This window comes from Semicossyphus pulcher, unplaced genomic scaffold, assembly GCF_022749685.1.
Source record: "Semicossyphus pulcher isolate SPU_LCO1_2020_fin unplaced genomic scaffold, fSemPul1.0.p SCAF_16, whole genome shotgun sequence".
Taxonomy (NCBI): domain Eukaryota; kingdom Metazoa; phylum Chordata; class Actinopteri; order Labriformes; family Labridae; genus Semicossyphus; species Semicossyphus pulcher.
The window spans coordinates 20,170,401-20,187,826 of NW_027211670.1; the positions used below are offsets into that span (position 1 = coordinate 20,170,401).

Genomic DNA, 17,426 nt, shown 5'->3' on the forward strand with positions numbered 1-17,426 from the left:
AAAAAAAATCTGCAAGAAGAATGATAAAGAGATAGATAGAGATAGAGAGACAAAGAAAAAAGGGGAAAGAAAGTTGAATGGGATGATTGATTAGCACTGATTAGCTCATCTTAATCAGCAGGAGAGACATACAAGCAGTCATTACACAGCTTAGCCAGCTGAGACAGTAGATTTAAATGAGGAAAATCTGAAAACGTACCTCTAAAAAGTGCTAATTGTAAGGTATAAAAGTAACTGTTATCGGCAAAAGAATGACACTGTGAGCATGTAGAGAAACTGCTGAATGTGTAGATGTGTTTTGTATGTCTGTAATGTCAGAAATGTGGACCCCACAGCGAAATAAAAAGTGCCCCCAGGTGGTTTAGCTGAGGAAGTAGAAGTCAAATTTAACATTACGGTAGATGGAAAGATCTTTGGCGTTCCTGTTGCTGTAGAGCTCATTGTGCCAAAACTGTGAATCAGTTTTACTTCAAAAGTTTTTCAGTGGTAGAGGAGAAGATTTCCTACATTTTGAGGGTAGATGTGCGTCTGTGGACTAAAGACTGTGGGCTCAGGAGCAATTTGTTTGGGAGAATTTTGAAATATTTAAAAAATCCCTTCCACTGTTATGATGACATCATCCACTGTAGCCCTGAAGATTCCGACCAATACACACTAATGTTAAAATATGAAACAGGCTAAAAACAGCATAAAGCACAGAAGAGTTTGATAGTTGAACGGTTTCTGTAGCTGGAAGTAGCAGTAGCACGGCGAAAGATGTACAGACGAAGAAAAAAGATAAAGAACAGGATAGCAATAGTGTACTAACTACACTATAAACAATTAGTTTTTTCTTTCAGCGGCCATCAGACTGTTTAATGAGCAGTTATAAAAACAACATTGTACTCGTGTTCAGGAAACAGTTGCATGCGCTTATATTAGGGATGCACGATATTGGATTTTTTGCCGATATCCGATATGCCGATATTTTAAAACTCATTTAACCGATTACCGATATTTTTTTCCCGCACACCTAATTGCAGAGATCATCAACTCTCTTCTGTATTGGAATTAGCGTACAGTATAATGGTGATACTCGTTAATCAACTTTGTAGTGTTGAAAGACTTTGCCTTGGCTCCTCCTCGCATCACCGAAGCTGAGCAGTCATTGCAAATAGCAGTTTTGCTTTCTATTTCAGACACTTTGAAAAACTTCCACACCACGGACATTTTGGCTTCTAACTCTCTCATGCTGCAGGTAGACACACGTGACGTCATCACACTGCGCCGTGCAGGTCTTCTTCGCGCCGGGGACATTGCGCCGAGGTCGGGCATTTAATCAAGTATGCAGCAGCCCATTATTTTATCGGTTAATTATATTGGCGAATATCGGTGTGTTGGCCGATATCCGATATTTCATTTTTAAGCCAATATCAGCCAATACAGATAACGTGCAGATAATATCTTGCATCCCTAGCTTATATTCTACTTACATTTGTACATATATTTATTCGCTGTATATATTTATTTACATTAAACTTTTTACAAACAAATCTACTTGATCAAATGCAGTATGTGTAATTTTATTTGAACAAAGAACAATAGGTATTTTTAGCCCTTTAAAATGTCAATAATATACTCGACCCCCAACAATATAAAGAAAGGAATACAAGACAGTACATGGACATTTGCAATACAATAGTGTACAGGTATAAACCACTCTAAGACCCCAGTTTAACCTGTTATAGTTTTCCTGTCACAATAACACATTGTCACGCAGAGTTGGGTTTTCGTTCATGGCAGACTAAACAATGAATACTTTTTTTTTAAGTAAAATGACCTAGTTATTGACGCCACCAGTGCCGTTCTCTGTGTATCAGGGTTTCTTTCGCTTTTCTGTCACCGTTTCTGACTCGGTTCTTTGGTAGAGTCTCATAATTTTGGTCTCGTGTAGTTTTTTCCACATATTCTTCTCTAAGATGTGGTCATGGTTGGTGTAGAAAAAGACATGGGTTTTGACATTGTTCTCAAAATAGTAGTTGTTGTATTTCTTGTAGTCCTCAGTCATAAATCCATATGCGGACACCTGCAAATGACAAAACAGAGAAGAGGGGCAATTAAAAAAAATCACAAGGTTCACTTAAAGAAGTTCAACATTTTGAGACGGACGATTTTTTAGTTTCCTTCAGAGAGTTAGATGAGACGACACCACTCTATTGCCTGATATACAGCAACTTGTATCTAAAAGAATTAACAAAAAACACCATTTAATAGTTAACAGGATTTGTTTGGGACTATTTAAGAAACCCCTGCACCTGGCCAAGAAATAGTCCCAGATATTATTTACAGTAAATCTACATATAGTCGTTTTCAATCTCCACTTTTATTCTGATTAAACAAAGAAGATAGAACATTTTAATTAGAGGTGCTGTTAGGCACATGTTTCTTTTTAATGCTAAGCTAAGCTAACCCACCTGCTGGCTACAGCTACATCATTAAAGGGCAGACATGAGCACTGCATCGCTTCCTCATCTCAACATTAAAGACAGTAAGCGTATGAATAAACTTTACCAATTCAGAGTGAAAATGCTAACAAATGAATGTACTTTGCAGACGTCATGTTTATTGAGGCGTGGATACCCATAGATGGCATTTGGACAAGTTTAGGTAACATGATATAACTTACAATGTCACATGTGTGCAGAGCCGTGAAGATAGCAAATGCCCCGTTGGTTGGTCTGACTATCGCCCAGAATCTAGCATTCAGATTACGAGATTTTAAGAACCTGTAGGCAATAAACAGTGTGAATGTATTTTACACAGATATAAAAGAATCAGAAGTTAATGATCAGATAGTCTAATGCTTTTAATTTGCTAGTTTTTGTGAGAGTTTGAAAGAGGGTCGACCTGTTTTGCACGTATCCGAGGAAATCCGGGTGCAGAACTTAAAAGCGGCTTTCATCAAACTGATCCCCATAGTATGTCCATGGCCTGGATGGTTAGAATTCAGAGGTAAAGACAAACAATGAGAGGCGGTTAGAAATGAGACAAAGCATTTGACATTCTATTATCCGTGTCACGCCTGGTTTGGTATGCTCCCCGTTTGCCCCAGGTTACGATCACACATCAAAGTTACTCTGCGCACTCATGACGGCTACTAAAACTAAACAAACCCTGCATTATGGACAAACTACTTTAAATCAATGGTTTCAGTCATTTTGTTGTATTATACAACAAACAACGACCCCAAGGTTGTGGCTGACTACTAACCGTTGTGTTGTCCTCATTTTCTGTTTACATCCCTTGTCCTTGGCTAAACCCCTAAAATAAAGCCTAATTGAATTTTAAACTAAAAATGTATTTTAAATGAAGAAACTTGTCATTTGTCAATAACTTTGGTTTTTCCCTCTGCAGGGAAGCATGTATTTAATAAATGAACTCTACTCGTTTTTAGTACAACACACTAGTCATTAGTCTTGTATTGACTAAGGTATAGCTTAATTGTAATAATTATCATTGTGACGATAATTTTCTTAAAATAGACTTTTTATTTCCTAAAGGAAGCAGACGTGCAGAGAATACTTTCAACTGCAATTTACACTGAACAAAAATATAAACGCAAAAACAAAAGTGTTGCGTTTATATTTTTGTTCAGTGTAGTTGTTTACTGTGTTTGTGTGTGAATGTCAGTGCAAAGAGGAGGTAGAGATGAGGCTGGAGAGAGAGAGGGCAGAGAGAGAGAGCAAGAGGAACAAGGACCAGGTGAGAAAGCGCCCACATTCATTGCAGTGGAATCCACAATGATTTTACACACCTAGCAGTGTATTGCCATACGGTTATCAAACATACTCTCTCCCAAATCCCCTCCTAAATTTATTTACATCATGGCTCTGTTTATTATCAGATTATAAGTCATTTTCTAGGTAAATACCAATGACTGTATATATAGATGGACAATACGTCTCCATCTGCTCCCATTGTACACATTTGATGCCAAAATAGCCCCTGTGATAGGCGCTGCCTTCTTGCGATGGTGACGTCGTATGGAGCCAGAGTCTGCACAGTAGAGATCGGCGAGTGAAGCGGCCGTAGCCACTTCCGCTAACCCAAACACACACTTAACTTACTGAAAAAACAGCAAGGACCCCGCACACCGGCGTGTTTAACAGCAGAACAGCTTCTCTGTGTTGGTCTGAGGTTAACGTTCACAGGTATGGAAACTTCAATGACTGTAGTGATTGTTTTAGTTACGTTTCCACTCGTGGATCGTCCTCCGCTCTGCTCACCCGGAACTGATTGGCTGCAGGAGCCGTATTTGTCAACAGAGCTGTCAATCATCCTTTTTACAGCATCACATAACTAATTAAAAATAAACTTGTCCGAAAAATGAACACTTGGACTTGAATCAGCATGATAATAACTAGCTATAATGACAGAAACCATGTTTGAGAAACATTTATCGGGCGTGTATTTTGATTTTATAGTTTGACTCATGTCCCATCTGTTAACATGGAGGAGGCGGCCTTTATGACCTATACTGCAGCCAGTCAGCAGGGGGCGCCCGAAATGTTTTGGCTTCACTTTTAGGGAGCTGTCATGTCGTCCATCTTTTTATACAGTCTATGGTGAATACAATATGTTTGTGTGTGATTGTCAGTGCAGGGAGGGAGAGGGGACACAGACAGGGAACAGGAGCAGGAAGAACAACTTATTTATTTTTTTATGGATGTATAAGTGGAGAAGCTTTAATTAACTGGTCTAAAGCTTTAACAGTAAATAAGTGTCATAGTTTAATCAAATGAAGAACATAAAGGGAAGCAATGTCAAAAATCTGCATTTTTTTCATGAGGCAGAGTATGTTGATGTTTCAGTTTATTCAATGGTTTGGTTGAAGTGTAGCAGCACAGACTGCACAGCCAGTGGTAGTGCAGATGAGTCGCAACTAGCAGAGCCAGGATTAGTTATGGAAAAAGCTGTGTCTGTCTGTGTGTGTGTCTGTGTGTGTGTGTGTGTGTGTGTGTGTGTGTGCGCGCGCTCCCGGAACCCCCTACCCCCTTCTAAAAATGAGAATAACAATTATTATTAAGATTAATACATAGAGAGTTGATATTCACCGTGAGTTGCGAAATGTACCGGCGGTAATCCTTTTTCTTCTGAGAAGACCAGTTAGCCAATTAAAATCCCTCGTCTCCTCAGGAATCATCACATATTTTATGCCCTGCCAAAAGCAAGAGGATGACAGATGAGTGCTGGGGGTAGAAAACATGACAATATAACACTATTCTCATAGGAGTTTGTGTACCTTATCAGTAGGGGCAGATGTGTATCCGAACATCTTGAACAAAATCTTAGACGCGGTGATCGAGTGAGCCGTGTGAACGTACACAGATGTTCTGTTTCCTACATCTTCCTCGTGACCTTTTATGATGGCACCGTTCATCCTGCCACACAGACAAATGTAAGAGCTTGACGATCAACATTTAACTGAAATGTCATCAGCTTAAAAATTATATTATTTGATAACCATGAAGGACCTTAATCAAGTTTAACAAATGATTAAACATACAAGCAACTGACTGCTTCCATCAGTTATCTTCTTGTCAAACATTGCATTTAATACTTACATTATAAAATATAATTCCAGGGATTTTTGCTAAACAGTTAAACACCTAAGTAAATGATGCGCAGTGCACAAAGGGGTTGGATTAGACCTCTTAATTATACTGTTCATATGTGTGTTTTTACAGCCTTCTTTCTTAAATAGACCTATAGCTCTGGCCTGCTCTCCAACTGCTGTTACAGGCTCTTGTGATATCACGCATTGATTACTGCAACTCCCGACTGGCAGGCCTTCCTGCATGCACATCCAAACCTCTGCAGAACGCAGCAGCGCGACTGGTCTTCAATCAACCCAAAATGGCACACGTCACTCCACTGCTCATATCCCTCCACTGGCTCCCAGTCGCCGCTAGCTTCAAATTCAAAACCCTGTTGCTCGCTTACAAAACACCTACCTGATCCAGGTCTACACTCCCTCCCGCCCACTACGCTCTGCCAATGAAAGGCGCCTGATACTCCCATCACAATAGGGCCCTAAGTCTCTAACTAGCCTCTTCTCCTCAGTCGTCACCAGGTGGTGGAACGAGCTACCAAACTCCATTCGGTCCGCAGAGTCCCTTTCCCCTTTAAGAAGAAGCTAAAGACCCAGCTCTTTATGAACACCTCTGACCTTAATGATATTGATGCTATAGATGGTGATGACATCGAGGATGTATTTTTATGCTGACTACGATTTTCATGATGATGATGACTATACTGAGCTTGTTGATGTTGCTGATGATTCTTATTATTAAAAAAAATGAAAAAAAGGCCCCATACACGGCCTGTTGGCACCAGTGTCTGATCGCACTTGTTTTTTGGCACGTCCTGACTTCGTTCCCTCCTGTCTCGATCGTTGCTTGTGTTGTAGTAACTCTCAGATGTACGTCTCTTTGGACAAAAGCGTCTGCTAAATGAAATTGTAACACTGTAACATTGTAAACCCTTGTGTCATATTGTCGCCTACAAAGTGTTTAGAATGTCAGGGTCCTCGTCCGTCTTCCCCGTGTTTCCCCTCCCTTGTGTGCCTGTATGTTCTCTCTTTGTGTCAGTAGGAGCTGGGCATGGCCTTGCTGACTTCATTCTCAGAACATGCCTGCACACCTGCCGATCATCAGCTAATCAAGCCACCTACACTCTGCGCTGTATAAAAGCCCGGTTGAGACAGTCATTCCTCGCCAGTTTGTCCGTTCACCACATGTGGTATTTGACTAGGCTGCTCTTTGAAAGACTTTTGTATGCTTTTTCACTGTTTATTTGTCGTGCTGACTCACCTGCTGTCTCCACGCCCAGCTCCTGTCCTCAAACCACTCTGGCCTGCCTTGCCCTGCTCAACATCAGCCTCCGCCCATGGGCGACACCCTTCTTTATTCTACATTGTTTAAGTTGTTGTTTATGTTAGACAGGACCGCTAGACAGGAGACGGAATATATTTTGTCTTGTCAATTTGGGAATTTAACAGTAGGTTAACGTTAAAGGCCCGTCAATTAGACCATGTGGTGTGAGCAGACAAAAGATACGATTCTATGAGGAACAGGATTAACAGCTTCAGGTTGGTTGAACATCCTCTGCAATGCAAATGTAAAATTCAAGAAAAATGCCAAAAAGACACATACAAAATGATATAATAGCTTTTTCTATGGTAAAACTCAGTATAAAAGAATGATTGGAAGCTAGTAAGCACATAATGTTCATTTATACCTACAATGTGACCTTAAATTGTTTGTTTTCTCTCTTCAGTACATTTCAGTGCGTCACTCTACTTCCACAGAACTTTAATTTGAGCTTGGTTGAACCCCAAACTCAACAGGACACAGATCTTTCTGTAGCTTGACCAATATATTTAACTTTCAGCCTCTTCCATTGTTTTGAGAAGTTTAATAATAATGCCTCAAAGACTCTCAAAGACTAAGGGTAAAGTAAAGAAAAGTGAAGTATTAATTGGTGGGCTTTATATTTGCATTAAAATGTTGAATACAATGGTTTTGACATTGACACTAATGAACACAAATGATATGTGAGATTCAATTTCATAAAAACTAAAAAGTTATTTTTATGGGCTCTATAAACAAAAGATAGAACAACATTAGAAATCAATCAAAAGTAAAAGAGGTGGTCAAACCTTTGAACAGGTTTGGATGACCCAACGTGCATCATTAAGGAGCTGCTGCACATGTGTTAAAGGGGCTTTATGTAAGATTTTACATGTATTCATCAATCTAATATCATTATGTTTTGACAATGTTTGAAGGGATAGTAGAGGAACTGATAAATTGAGACCTCCCCCAACTTCCCCCATTGGCCCTAACAACCTGTGGGCTGATTTTTATGTAAAGCACTCGGAGCGGTTTTTCCGCGAAACAAGAGGATGTGACGTATCTGCGCGTTCGCGAGTACCTCTGTCGAGAGCTCATTCTACACCACTACAGTCAACAGTGTGCAACACGAGACAACTCAAGCTGTGAAATGGAGATGGATAATGCCATCTGTTGCATGCAAATGGTTCAAGAATTACCTTTCTGATAGATCTCATTGTGTCAAAGACGGAAATATCCAACCGAGATTTTAACACTAACAAAAGGTGTTCCCCACGGATCAGTTCTGGGCCCTGTCTTATTCACAGTTTATGTTAATAACATTGTTTCTTTAATAACTGACTGTAATATCCATCTTTACACTGATGATGCCATTTTGTATTTGTGAGGAAGCACCAACTCATCACTGGTTTTGGAAGGAATAGTGGCTGTTTTGGCTTTGGGATCAATTTAATTGCCTTCATCATATCTGCCAGCAAAAAAAGAAGCAAAAGAAAATCATGAAAAATGTACTTACTGTCATGACCTAAGCCTTGGCTGCAAGTTTGCCCCTTTTTCCTGTGTTCCCTTCCCTGTGTTTCTTGTTGTCTCTCTCTGTTTGTCTGTGGGCGTCGCCATCCACAGTGCTCATCACCTGCTCCACTAATTAAACACCTGCGACCCCCCTTTATCAAGTCATCCGCCTGCAGTGTAAAAACATCCTGGTTCTTCAGTAATTCATCGCCAGATCAGTCTACTGACGTGGTACAACGCTACGGCCAGCCAGAACCTTCCTGTGCTTAATATAATTGTTTCTTGTGTGTAGCCTGCCGCTAATATTTTTCTCCTGTGCTCCAGGATCAACCTCAGAAACCTGTCTGTCCTCTTCAGCTCTCAAGACACTGATCATCTACCAGCCACTCACTGCCTGTCCACTTCTCATCCCTCCTCAGCCACAGATTACCTGTTTGTAACTATAAGCCTCATTAAACCTCTTCAACTGATATACTGCATTCTTGTTCTGCTCTTTGGGTCACAGAAAACTGTCAATCCCATAACACTCACAATAATAAAAAAGCAGTAACACAATAACAAAACTCACTAGCATATTGCTAATGGCCTCCATGGCTCTTTGTAACAATTGTTAGCTAAGCGCTGTTCTGCCCTGCCAGCTCCGCTGTTTACACTGACGTTTTGCGTCTGTTATACCTGCTACTACCTCTCCGGCTCAGAGGCAGAACGACTTCGCCCCACCATTCAGCCTCCCTGCGTTTTACATAGAAGACGGGACATAACTGGCAGGGATTATTAGGATTATAGTCCTAATATAAAGACTGGAAGGATTATTGTTAAAGTCGAGCTGAAAACGGCATTTTGAGAGTATCTAGCTTCCGTATCGTGACGTATTTCCGAGTGAAACAGGACGTGCAGGCGGGACATATCATTAGAGGGATTTGATTTGATCGTTGAGAAGTGGGCGTAGACAGACGTTCTCCACAGCGCAGTAGCTAGCTAACTGACTGAGCGTTCTTGGTGCTCTGCGGCTAAATGTTGCAGATTGATTGGTTGAAATTGGTTGGTTCTAGCTTACGTAAGCACACGGGATATTTTTTTTTACAGGAAGAAAAAATTATTGAATTTTGATATAAGAATACGAAGAAATTGATTTTCTGTATTTTTTTTGCCTATATTGTCAAATGGATGCACAATATTACCGGGGATGTGATCTAAAAGGATTAAAATGACATTTTTCATTTCACCTCGACTTAAACAATTATGTGCTAAACCATTTCTGGCTTCCGTTTCCGGCGCTGGGCCAAGTGGCAGCCCATTGCAGCAGCTCCCACCATGTGTGTTGTTTATTCATAAATCTTATAACTTTATTATTGTTGTTAATGTGTGTTTTTCAAATTTTTATTTACTTTACTGAATGGTAATGGCTATTTACGGTTTTGGAAATGTTCTTGCTGTTATTGTTATGTTCTATACTCTTTCGGTGTGTCCGAAACCGCATACTATCATACTAATCATACTAACTGTGACGTCAAATTGAGTATGTCGTGCGTTCCCATTTCATAGTATGCGAGAAATGCCCGGATGTATACTAGCTCGGCCCGGATATTTGAGTATGAGACGGGAGCTCTCGCTCCTCGGCAGGATGGCGTCTCTATGAGAGTGCATCGGAGTTATTCTGCGATATGATGAGTGAAACTTAACTTTTCGAACAATTATTTTTACCTAAAGGCCTGATATGCCTACCTGAACTGTTAAAAGGAAGGAAGGGAAAAAAAGAAAGAAGAGGAAAGGATTGAGTAAAGAGAGACGGGATTCCACCGCTCCACCTGTTGAACTGAAGCCAGCTGCAACTGACTGAACAGTTGATTGAACACGAGGGGGTACAAACTTTTTACTCGGCATCGGACCTCTACATTACATCTGCTGACTGGATTATTAAACGCTGGTCTAGGCATGAATGTGAATTTACTTCATGCTAACATGCACTCATATGCACGAAAATCACTGGAGGACCAGCTGGAAGTTATGGATGAGTTAATGAATTCAGATGGGCCACCTTCAGAGTCCTCTCCTGAAACCTCAAATTTAAAGCCACCATCTAAGAAATCAAAGACACTGCTTAATGAGGAGGACGAGCAGCCTGCGCTCAATTCTCGCTTGCTGTCAGCCATGGAAAGAGTTGAGAGGATGCAAGAAGAATCCCTCAGACGGCTACGGTCTCTAGAAACAACTGTGAAAGGCAACACAGACACTTTGAAAAGCGTCACAGACTCCCTTGAATTTCTGGGGAGACAAGTGGAGGATGTTACAAAGAAAACTGACAATCTCCAGATCAGAGTTGAAACTCTGGAGAAAGAAAATACAGTGCTCCGCGAAAAAAACAACGACCTGGACGCCTACAAGAGAAGGTGGAACCTTCGGGTCGCAGGGATCCCTGAGAAGACTGGAGAAAACGTCAAGAAGATTATCACCGACCTCTTCAGCCAGATCTCCCCTGACATCAGTGACCAGCTGCCTCTCTCTGTGGACATTGCGCACAGGTTAGGTCCCCGCTCCGGAGAAGAGCGCTCCAGCCGCCGGATCATCGTCCAGTTCCTATCACGGTCTCACAGGGACAAGATCTGGAAGGACGCCAGAACTGCTGGTATACTTAAAGAAAGGAACATAAAAATAATGGAGGACCTATCACAAGAAGTTAAAGACGCGAGGAACAAGCTGTGGCCACTGGTGGAGGCGGCGAGAAAGGAGGGGAGGAGAGCAGGCTTCAGAGGTGCTTCTGCGCTTATTGACGGTAAAAAAGTTAGTGAAGGACATGTAAATGTTATTAGGCTGCTCTATATTGCATTACGGCGATAGTGGCTAAATTATAAGCCTACAGGTTGTGTTAAAGTGTAGCCTATATGATTTATTAGGATTTACAGACCTTGATGAATTTGTAATATTATCCCTTTTTACACCATGAATACCAGTGTGTACGGATAATGTTGCATAGACCTGCTACAGTAATCTAGAGTGGAGATCAGGTAAAAATCTAGTCTTTTTGTTTCTTTATGTCTTTTTTTTTCTTTCTCTGTCTCTCGCAATACTTTAACCGCTGAGATGATGGGCGATTTGCTTAGTCTTCCCCTTTTTTTCCCCTTTCTTTTCCTTTTCTTTGCAGAGGGGAGATCATAAATGATAGGCAAGCTATATTTGCCCTGTTCTATTTTTTCGTGTCAACCCATCCTTCTCTTTGTTTTCCCTTTCTTTTTCATAGTGCTTTAATTTAACTTAAGACTTAGGCTTTTCAATAAGAGCTATTAACGATTCTATGTTTTTTTATTTATTTCCTTGGTCTTAAGTTTAGGTAGTCAAGCCAATATATATTTTGGAAAATGAAATTTAATATGATCTCGATTCATTGATCGGTCGCAGACATAGCAGCTCATATCCTAAGAGAGGATCTTTGAGTGCTTCTTTTTATAATTTCTCTGGGGTTTCTGTTCTGTGCTCTTTTTATTTTTTGTTATGTCAATATCTGTTTTATCCGTTAACGTCAGGGGTATCAGAAATGAATTGAAGCGAAAAAGTATTTTTCTATATTGCCAGAATAAATGTGCAGATTTTTACTTTATTCAAGAATCTCATGCCTCAGATACAGATTTATCATTTTGGAGGAGTCAATGGGGGAAAGATCTGTGGTTTTCATGTGGTAGCAACCGATCAGCAGGGGTAGCTATTTTGCTTGGCAAGTTTAAAGGCCATATAATTAAACATCTAAAAGATACAGAAGGGAGATGGATAATCTTGATTGTTGTGATTGACCATCAACAGTTCATTCTTGTAAACGTTTATGCCTCCAATAATAAAAAAATGAATATGACTTTATTTGAAACAATAGAAAATAAGCTTCGTCACTTAACAACAACTCTTCCTGTGGCTAAGGTCTTATGGGGGGGGGACTTCAACACAGTGATGGATGAGAGTATGGATAGGTGGCCTCCCAAGAATAAACGGACAAATGAATTGGAAAATATAAGTAGCAGGATAGGCTTGATAGATATCTGGAGACACAGGCACTCGAATGAAAAAGCATATACCTGGAGTAACAAAGATAGGTCTCTTCAATCCCGTATAGACTTTTGGTTAATTTCATCAGATTTGGAGAATAAAGTAGATTCAATCATAATAGAACCAACAGTTCTTACAGATCACAATGCTGTAACAATAAGAATTAATATGGGGGTTAGAGAACAGAATTTTAATAGAGATTACTGGAAATTAAATAAGACACTGTTACAGAATAAAGAATTTCAAAAAGAAACGCAAAAAACTATAGATAAATACTGGAAACAAGCAAAGTTACTTAGTAGTTATAGCAAATACTGGGAGTTAATGAAATTTGAAGTTAGAAATCTTGCCATATTAATGAGTAAAAAGATCTCTAGAACAAACAAAGAGAAAGAGTCTCAAATGGTCACAGAAATTATAAGATTATCAAGTAAATTAAATCTATCTGTAGAAGAAATTAAAGATCTGACAACTGCACAAGCTGAACTGGACAAAATATATGAAGAAAAAGCTAAGGGTGCTTTTGTCAGATCTAGGAGAAGATGGCTTGAGCAAGGTGAAAAATGCACCAAATACTTTTTTAACTTGGAAAAAAGAAATTATGAACAGTCATCTCTGAACAAACTCAGAGTTAATGATGTAATATGTGATAATGAAAAAGAAATCTCACAACATGTGGCCAAGTTCTATGAAACACTGTACAGTGCTGACTCACTAGACCAAGATAATATGGCTGTGTTTCTTAAAGGCTTAGAACCAGATATTAAAAAAATTGATGATAACTATAAATTAATCTGCGACCAAAAAATTAGCTTAAAGGATGTACAAACCTGTATTAAAGCTTTGAAAGACAATAAATCACCTGGAAATGACGGGCTGATTGGAGAATTCTATAAAGACTTTAGTAAGACATTAGCTCCATTTTTAGCAGCAATGTTTGAAGAAGCTTTAGAAAAAGAGGAGTTACCTCCAACTCTGAAACAAGGTTTGATTAAATTAATTCCAAAACCAAACAAAGATAAACTTAGTATTGAGAACTGGAGACCGATCAGTCTGTTGAATAATGATGCCAAAATATTTGCTTCAATTTTTGCCAAAAGACTAAAACTTGGATTAGATGATATTATTGATGAGGAGCAATCTGGATTTATTCCTGGAAGAAACATAGTCAACAACATAAGATTAATACTAGACATGATTGATTATAATTGTTTTCTACCTGATGATAGCTTTATCTTATTTGTTGATTTCTATAAAGCATTTGACACAGTCAGTCACCAGTTTACGATTAAAACTATTGAGTTTTTTGGATTTGGAGAAAGGTTTCAAAAAGCAATAAAAACCTTATATAAAGGATGTAACAGCTCAGTAAAACTGACATGTGGTACCACCCCCAGATTCTGTATTAACCGTGGAATCAGACAGGGCTGTCCATTAAGTCCATTCTTATTTCTTTTGGTTACACAGGTCATGGCTGTACACATAAAAAAGAATACATTTAAAGGTATAAACGCTTTAGACAAAGAATTTAAATTGGCTCAATTAGCAGATGATACAACAATTTTTTTAAGAGATAGATATGAAGTAAACAAAGCAATTGACTGTATTAATGAATTTTCAACTGAATCCGGTCTGAGGATGAATTTAAATAAATCTGTTCTATTGCCAATCAAAGAAAGTGATCTGTCAGACCTGAATGGTATTCCTGTTAAGAACACTGTCACTTACTTAGGTGTGGTTATTCATAAAAACGACAAGGATCGCTGTAGCTTAAACTTTAACCCAATAACACAACAAATAGCCAAGAGGTTTAATATGTGGTTGATGAGAGACCTGTCACTGAGTGGCAGAGTTCTTCTTTCCAAAGCTGAAGGTATATCCAGATCTGTATATATGTCCCTGTCTCTTGAAATGCCCCCAGCTATTTACAAGAAATTAGATAAGACTGTATTTAACTTTATCTGGAAGAATAGATGTCACTATATAAAGAAACAAATCCTATGTAACCCTAAAAGTAAAGGAGGCATGGAGGTGTTAAGTTTTGAAATGTTGAACAATACTTTCAAAGTGCAGTGGTTGGCAAACCTAATCAAAGAGATAGATAGCATCTGGAACACTTTTCCTAAGTTTGTATTTAATGCTGTTGGTGGAACCCATTTTTTATTGAAATGTAACTATAAAATAGAAAAATTACCGATTAAACTGTCAAACTTTCATAAACAAGCCTTACTTGCCTGGAAACTAATCTATAAGCATAACTTCTCACCAACTAATTTCTACATCTGGAACAATGAAAATATTCTCTATAAAAACAAATCGTTATTTTACAGGAAGTGGTTTGATTATGGAATTATTTATGTTAAACAACTCTTTAATGCTGGAGGACAATTACTCTCTTACCAAGAATTTATAAATAAATTTCAGCTTCCAGTCCCACCCAAAGAGTTTACAGATGTGTTTGATGCTTTACCAAGAGGTTTACTGCAGCTTTTTCAGAGCGCAGGAACTTATGATTTTACTTTTCCTACTGCTGGCTCTTTTGATAGTCGGATTTTTGTGGGAGAAGTCGATATAACAAAGAAAAAATGCTCAAATAAATATATTAGAAATTGTATGCTAACCCCATCTTTACCCTTAGGACAATCTTTTTGGAATTCATGTTATGGAGATATTACTTGGCAAGAAGCATGGATGGTTGGTGAGAAGTTTTGCTTAAACAATAAAGTTAAAGAGGTTTCATTTAAGATATTACATAAGATTTATCCAACACAAAAGAAATTAGCAAGATTTAATATTGATAATGATCTGTTGTGTAAATTCTGTGAGAATGAAGAGGAAACAATTCATCATCTGTTTTATCAATGTGTATTTTCAAAAACATTTTGGATTGATGTACAGCATTATATCAGGACAATAACAGGACAAGTAATTCTTTTACAGGAAAAGGACATCTTCATTTACTTTGACGAAAATGTGGACAATTATACAGCTTTTTTTGTACAATTAATCCTGATGCTTGGGAAATTTCATATTCACAAGAAAAAATGGGCAAACTCTAAACCAAATGCTGATGTGTTTTTTTTGGAACTGCAGCAATATGCTGATACAATCAAAAACTGTAAAAATAAGAAGGCTATCAGAACAAAACAAATTTTAGAAAGTTTCAATATGTACTCCAGATAAAGAGATAAAGAGATGTGTAGCTTATATCTGGCAATAATGTTTGTAATAATCAAAATAACCATATTATCTTGTTTGTTTTTATTTTGCTTTATTTTGTTTTGTTGTGTCTTATGGAAGGGGTGGGGGGAGGGGTTATTTGTCTGATATGTATGCTTGTATGTATGTTATGTACTAATAATAATTAAAAAAAAAAAAAAAAAAAAAAAAAAAAGAGACGGGAGCTCTGTGGTTGTACTCAACCGCCCCAAAATGCATTGCGGCTATTCAGCTTCTACTATGGCGGAGATGGACCGGAGATCAGACCGGACATACGTAAACGATTAAGTCACGTGATATGGAGAAGCCGGATCTGAGTATGATGCGAACGGCATCCTAATAGTCAGGTTAGTAGGCAGTATGCAGTACTGTTTGAGTGTGTAATAGGCAGTACGTTAGTATGCGGTTTCGAACAAAGCAACTGATTAATTGAGATAAAGCAGCCAAGTACAATCGAGTCCTTAATTTCCTCGTTTATGTACAACGGACTCATAAGCCACGCCCACACACATCTGCGACCAGTTAATTCAACAGCAGTTAAACTGACACCTGGCGCCAGGTCAGAGTAAGCTCTGTGACGAGATAGTCGCCTTGCGCTGTGTACTCTTTTCAGATGTCTCTCGCTTATATGAAAACCGTGCCTGCTGCCAAGCACTGATGTAATGGCTTTTTTTTTTTTATCTGAGGCCAATCTCAAAATAAAATTCAATGAACCTCTCCCACGGGTGCTCCATTATTGTTGTCCTTGAACTGACCAAGAAGTAGTACATTGACCGAGAAAAAACACTTTTCTCGCAAGATCTCGCAAAACCTTTCCACCAACTTTGCGAGATCTCGCAAAAGTGTTGCGAAAATTCATCTTTTATTTTTTCAACCTTACACCCCCCCAACAGAAAGTACATATCAATGAGACAGACACTCACAAATACTTACCATTATACTGGAACTCCATAAAACCAAAAGGAGGGTTAAAATGGGACAGCCGGTTCCACTCACTCATGTTAACATTGTCTTTATGCATATACAGACGTATGTTAGGAAGGAAAGCCTTCTGAAAGCTCTCATCCTTGGAGTTTCGCAGAGACTGGGCACAAGTCTGAGAATGTAGAATAAAATATTAATTTATGAAACAAAAAAAATGCGTAGAAAATGTTATTTCAACCATGTTCATCTGACTTTAACTGCTGATTTAATGCAGGTGAACAAACATCTGGTATAATCACAGAAAAGTTCAAGGTGTACGAATATAAACGGGAAGCAAACAGAAAATTCATGCACGTCACACAAAAGACAAACAACAGAACTGCTGTCATGTCTACTCACTCCAACAGAGTTAGAAGAATTATATTTGCTCTGTCTTATCTTGTTTTAACGTGCTTACTGTCTGTCTGGGTGAGGCATCCTGGTTATAAACTTCCTCAAAATCCCATATAGGAAGCTTACTGAAGGACTTCATGGAGAGGGGAGGCATGGGGGTCTCGGCGCTGCGTGTAGAGACTATCTGTCGATCATGTTTTGTCTCTGTCACTGGGTTTGCTTTTGAGGATTCAGCAAGTTTTGCTTTGCTTGTTGTGGTAAACACATCAGGTGGTGGAGTCCCGTTTTCTTTTGTATAATGAAACCCAATTAATCTGTATAAGTCTTCATCTCTGTGTTTGGTTAGGAAAGCAGTCCAGCTGAGTTTAAAATAAAAAAGCAACAGATGCAACCTTTAAGAAAAGCAAAACACGTTTGATTCAAATTCTTTACCTGGAAATGAGTGTATACACA

At 38.8% G+C, this 17,426-nt stretch overlaps 1 protein-coding gene across 1 annotated transcript; it reads right to left on the minus strand.

The window, feature by feature from the left end:
- Nucleotides 1–1,855: 1,855 nt before the first annotated feature.
- On the minus strand, nt 1,856–17,361 carry LOC138593072 (alpha-N-acetylgalactosaminide alpha-2,6-sialyltransferase 1-like). The gene is given in 8 exon segments (XM_069663909.1): nt 1,856–2,065; nt 2,666–2,765; nt 2,887–2,970; nt 5,094–5,197; nt 5,282–5,420; nt 10,863–10,992; nt 16,590–16,752; nt 17,038–17,361. Coding segments are annotated over 8 exon segments (1,020 nt in total). The 5' UTR covers nt 17,128–17,361.
- Nucleotides 17,362–17,426: the final 65 nt, after the last annotated feature.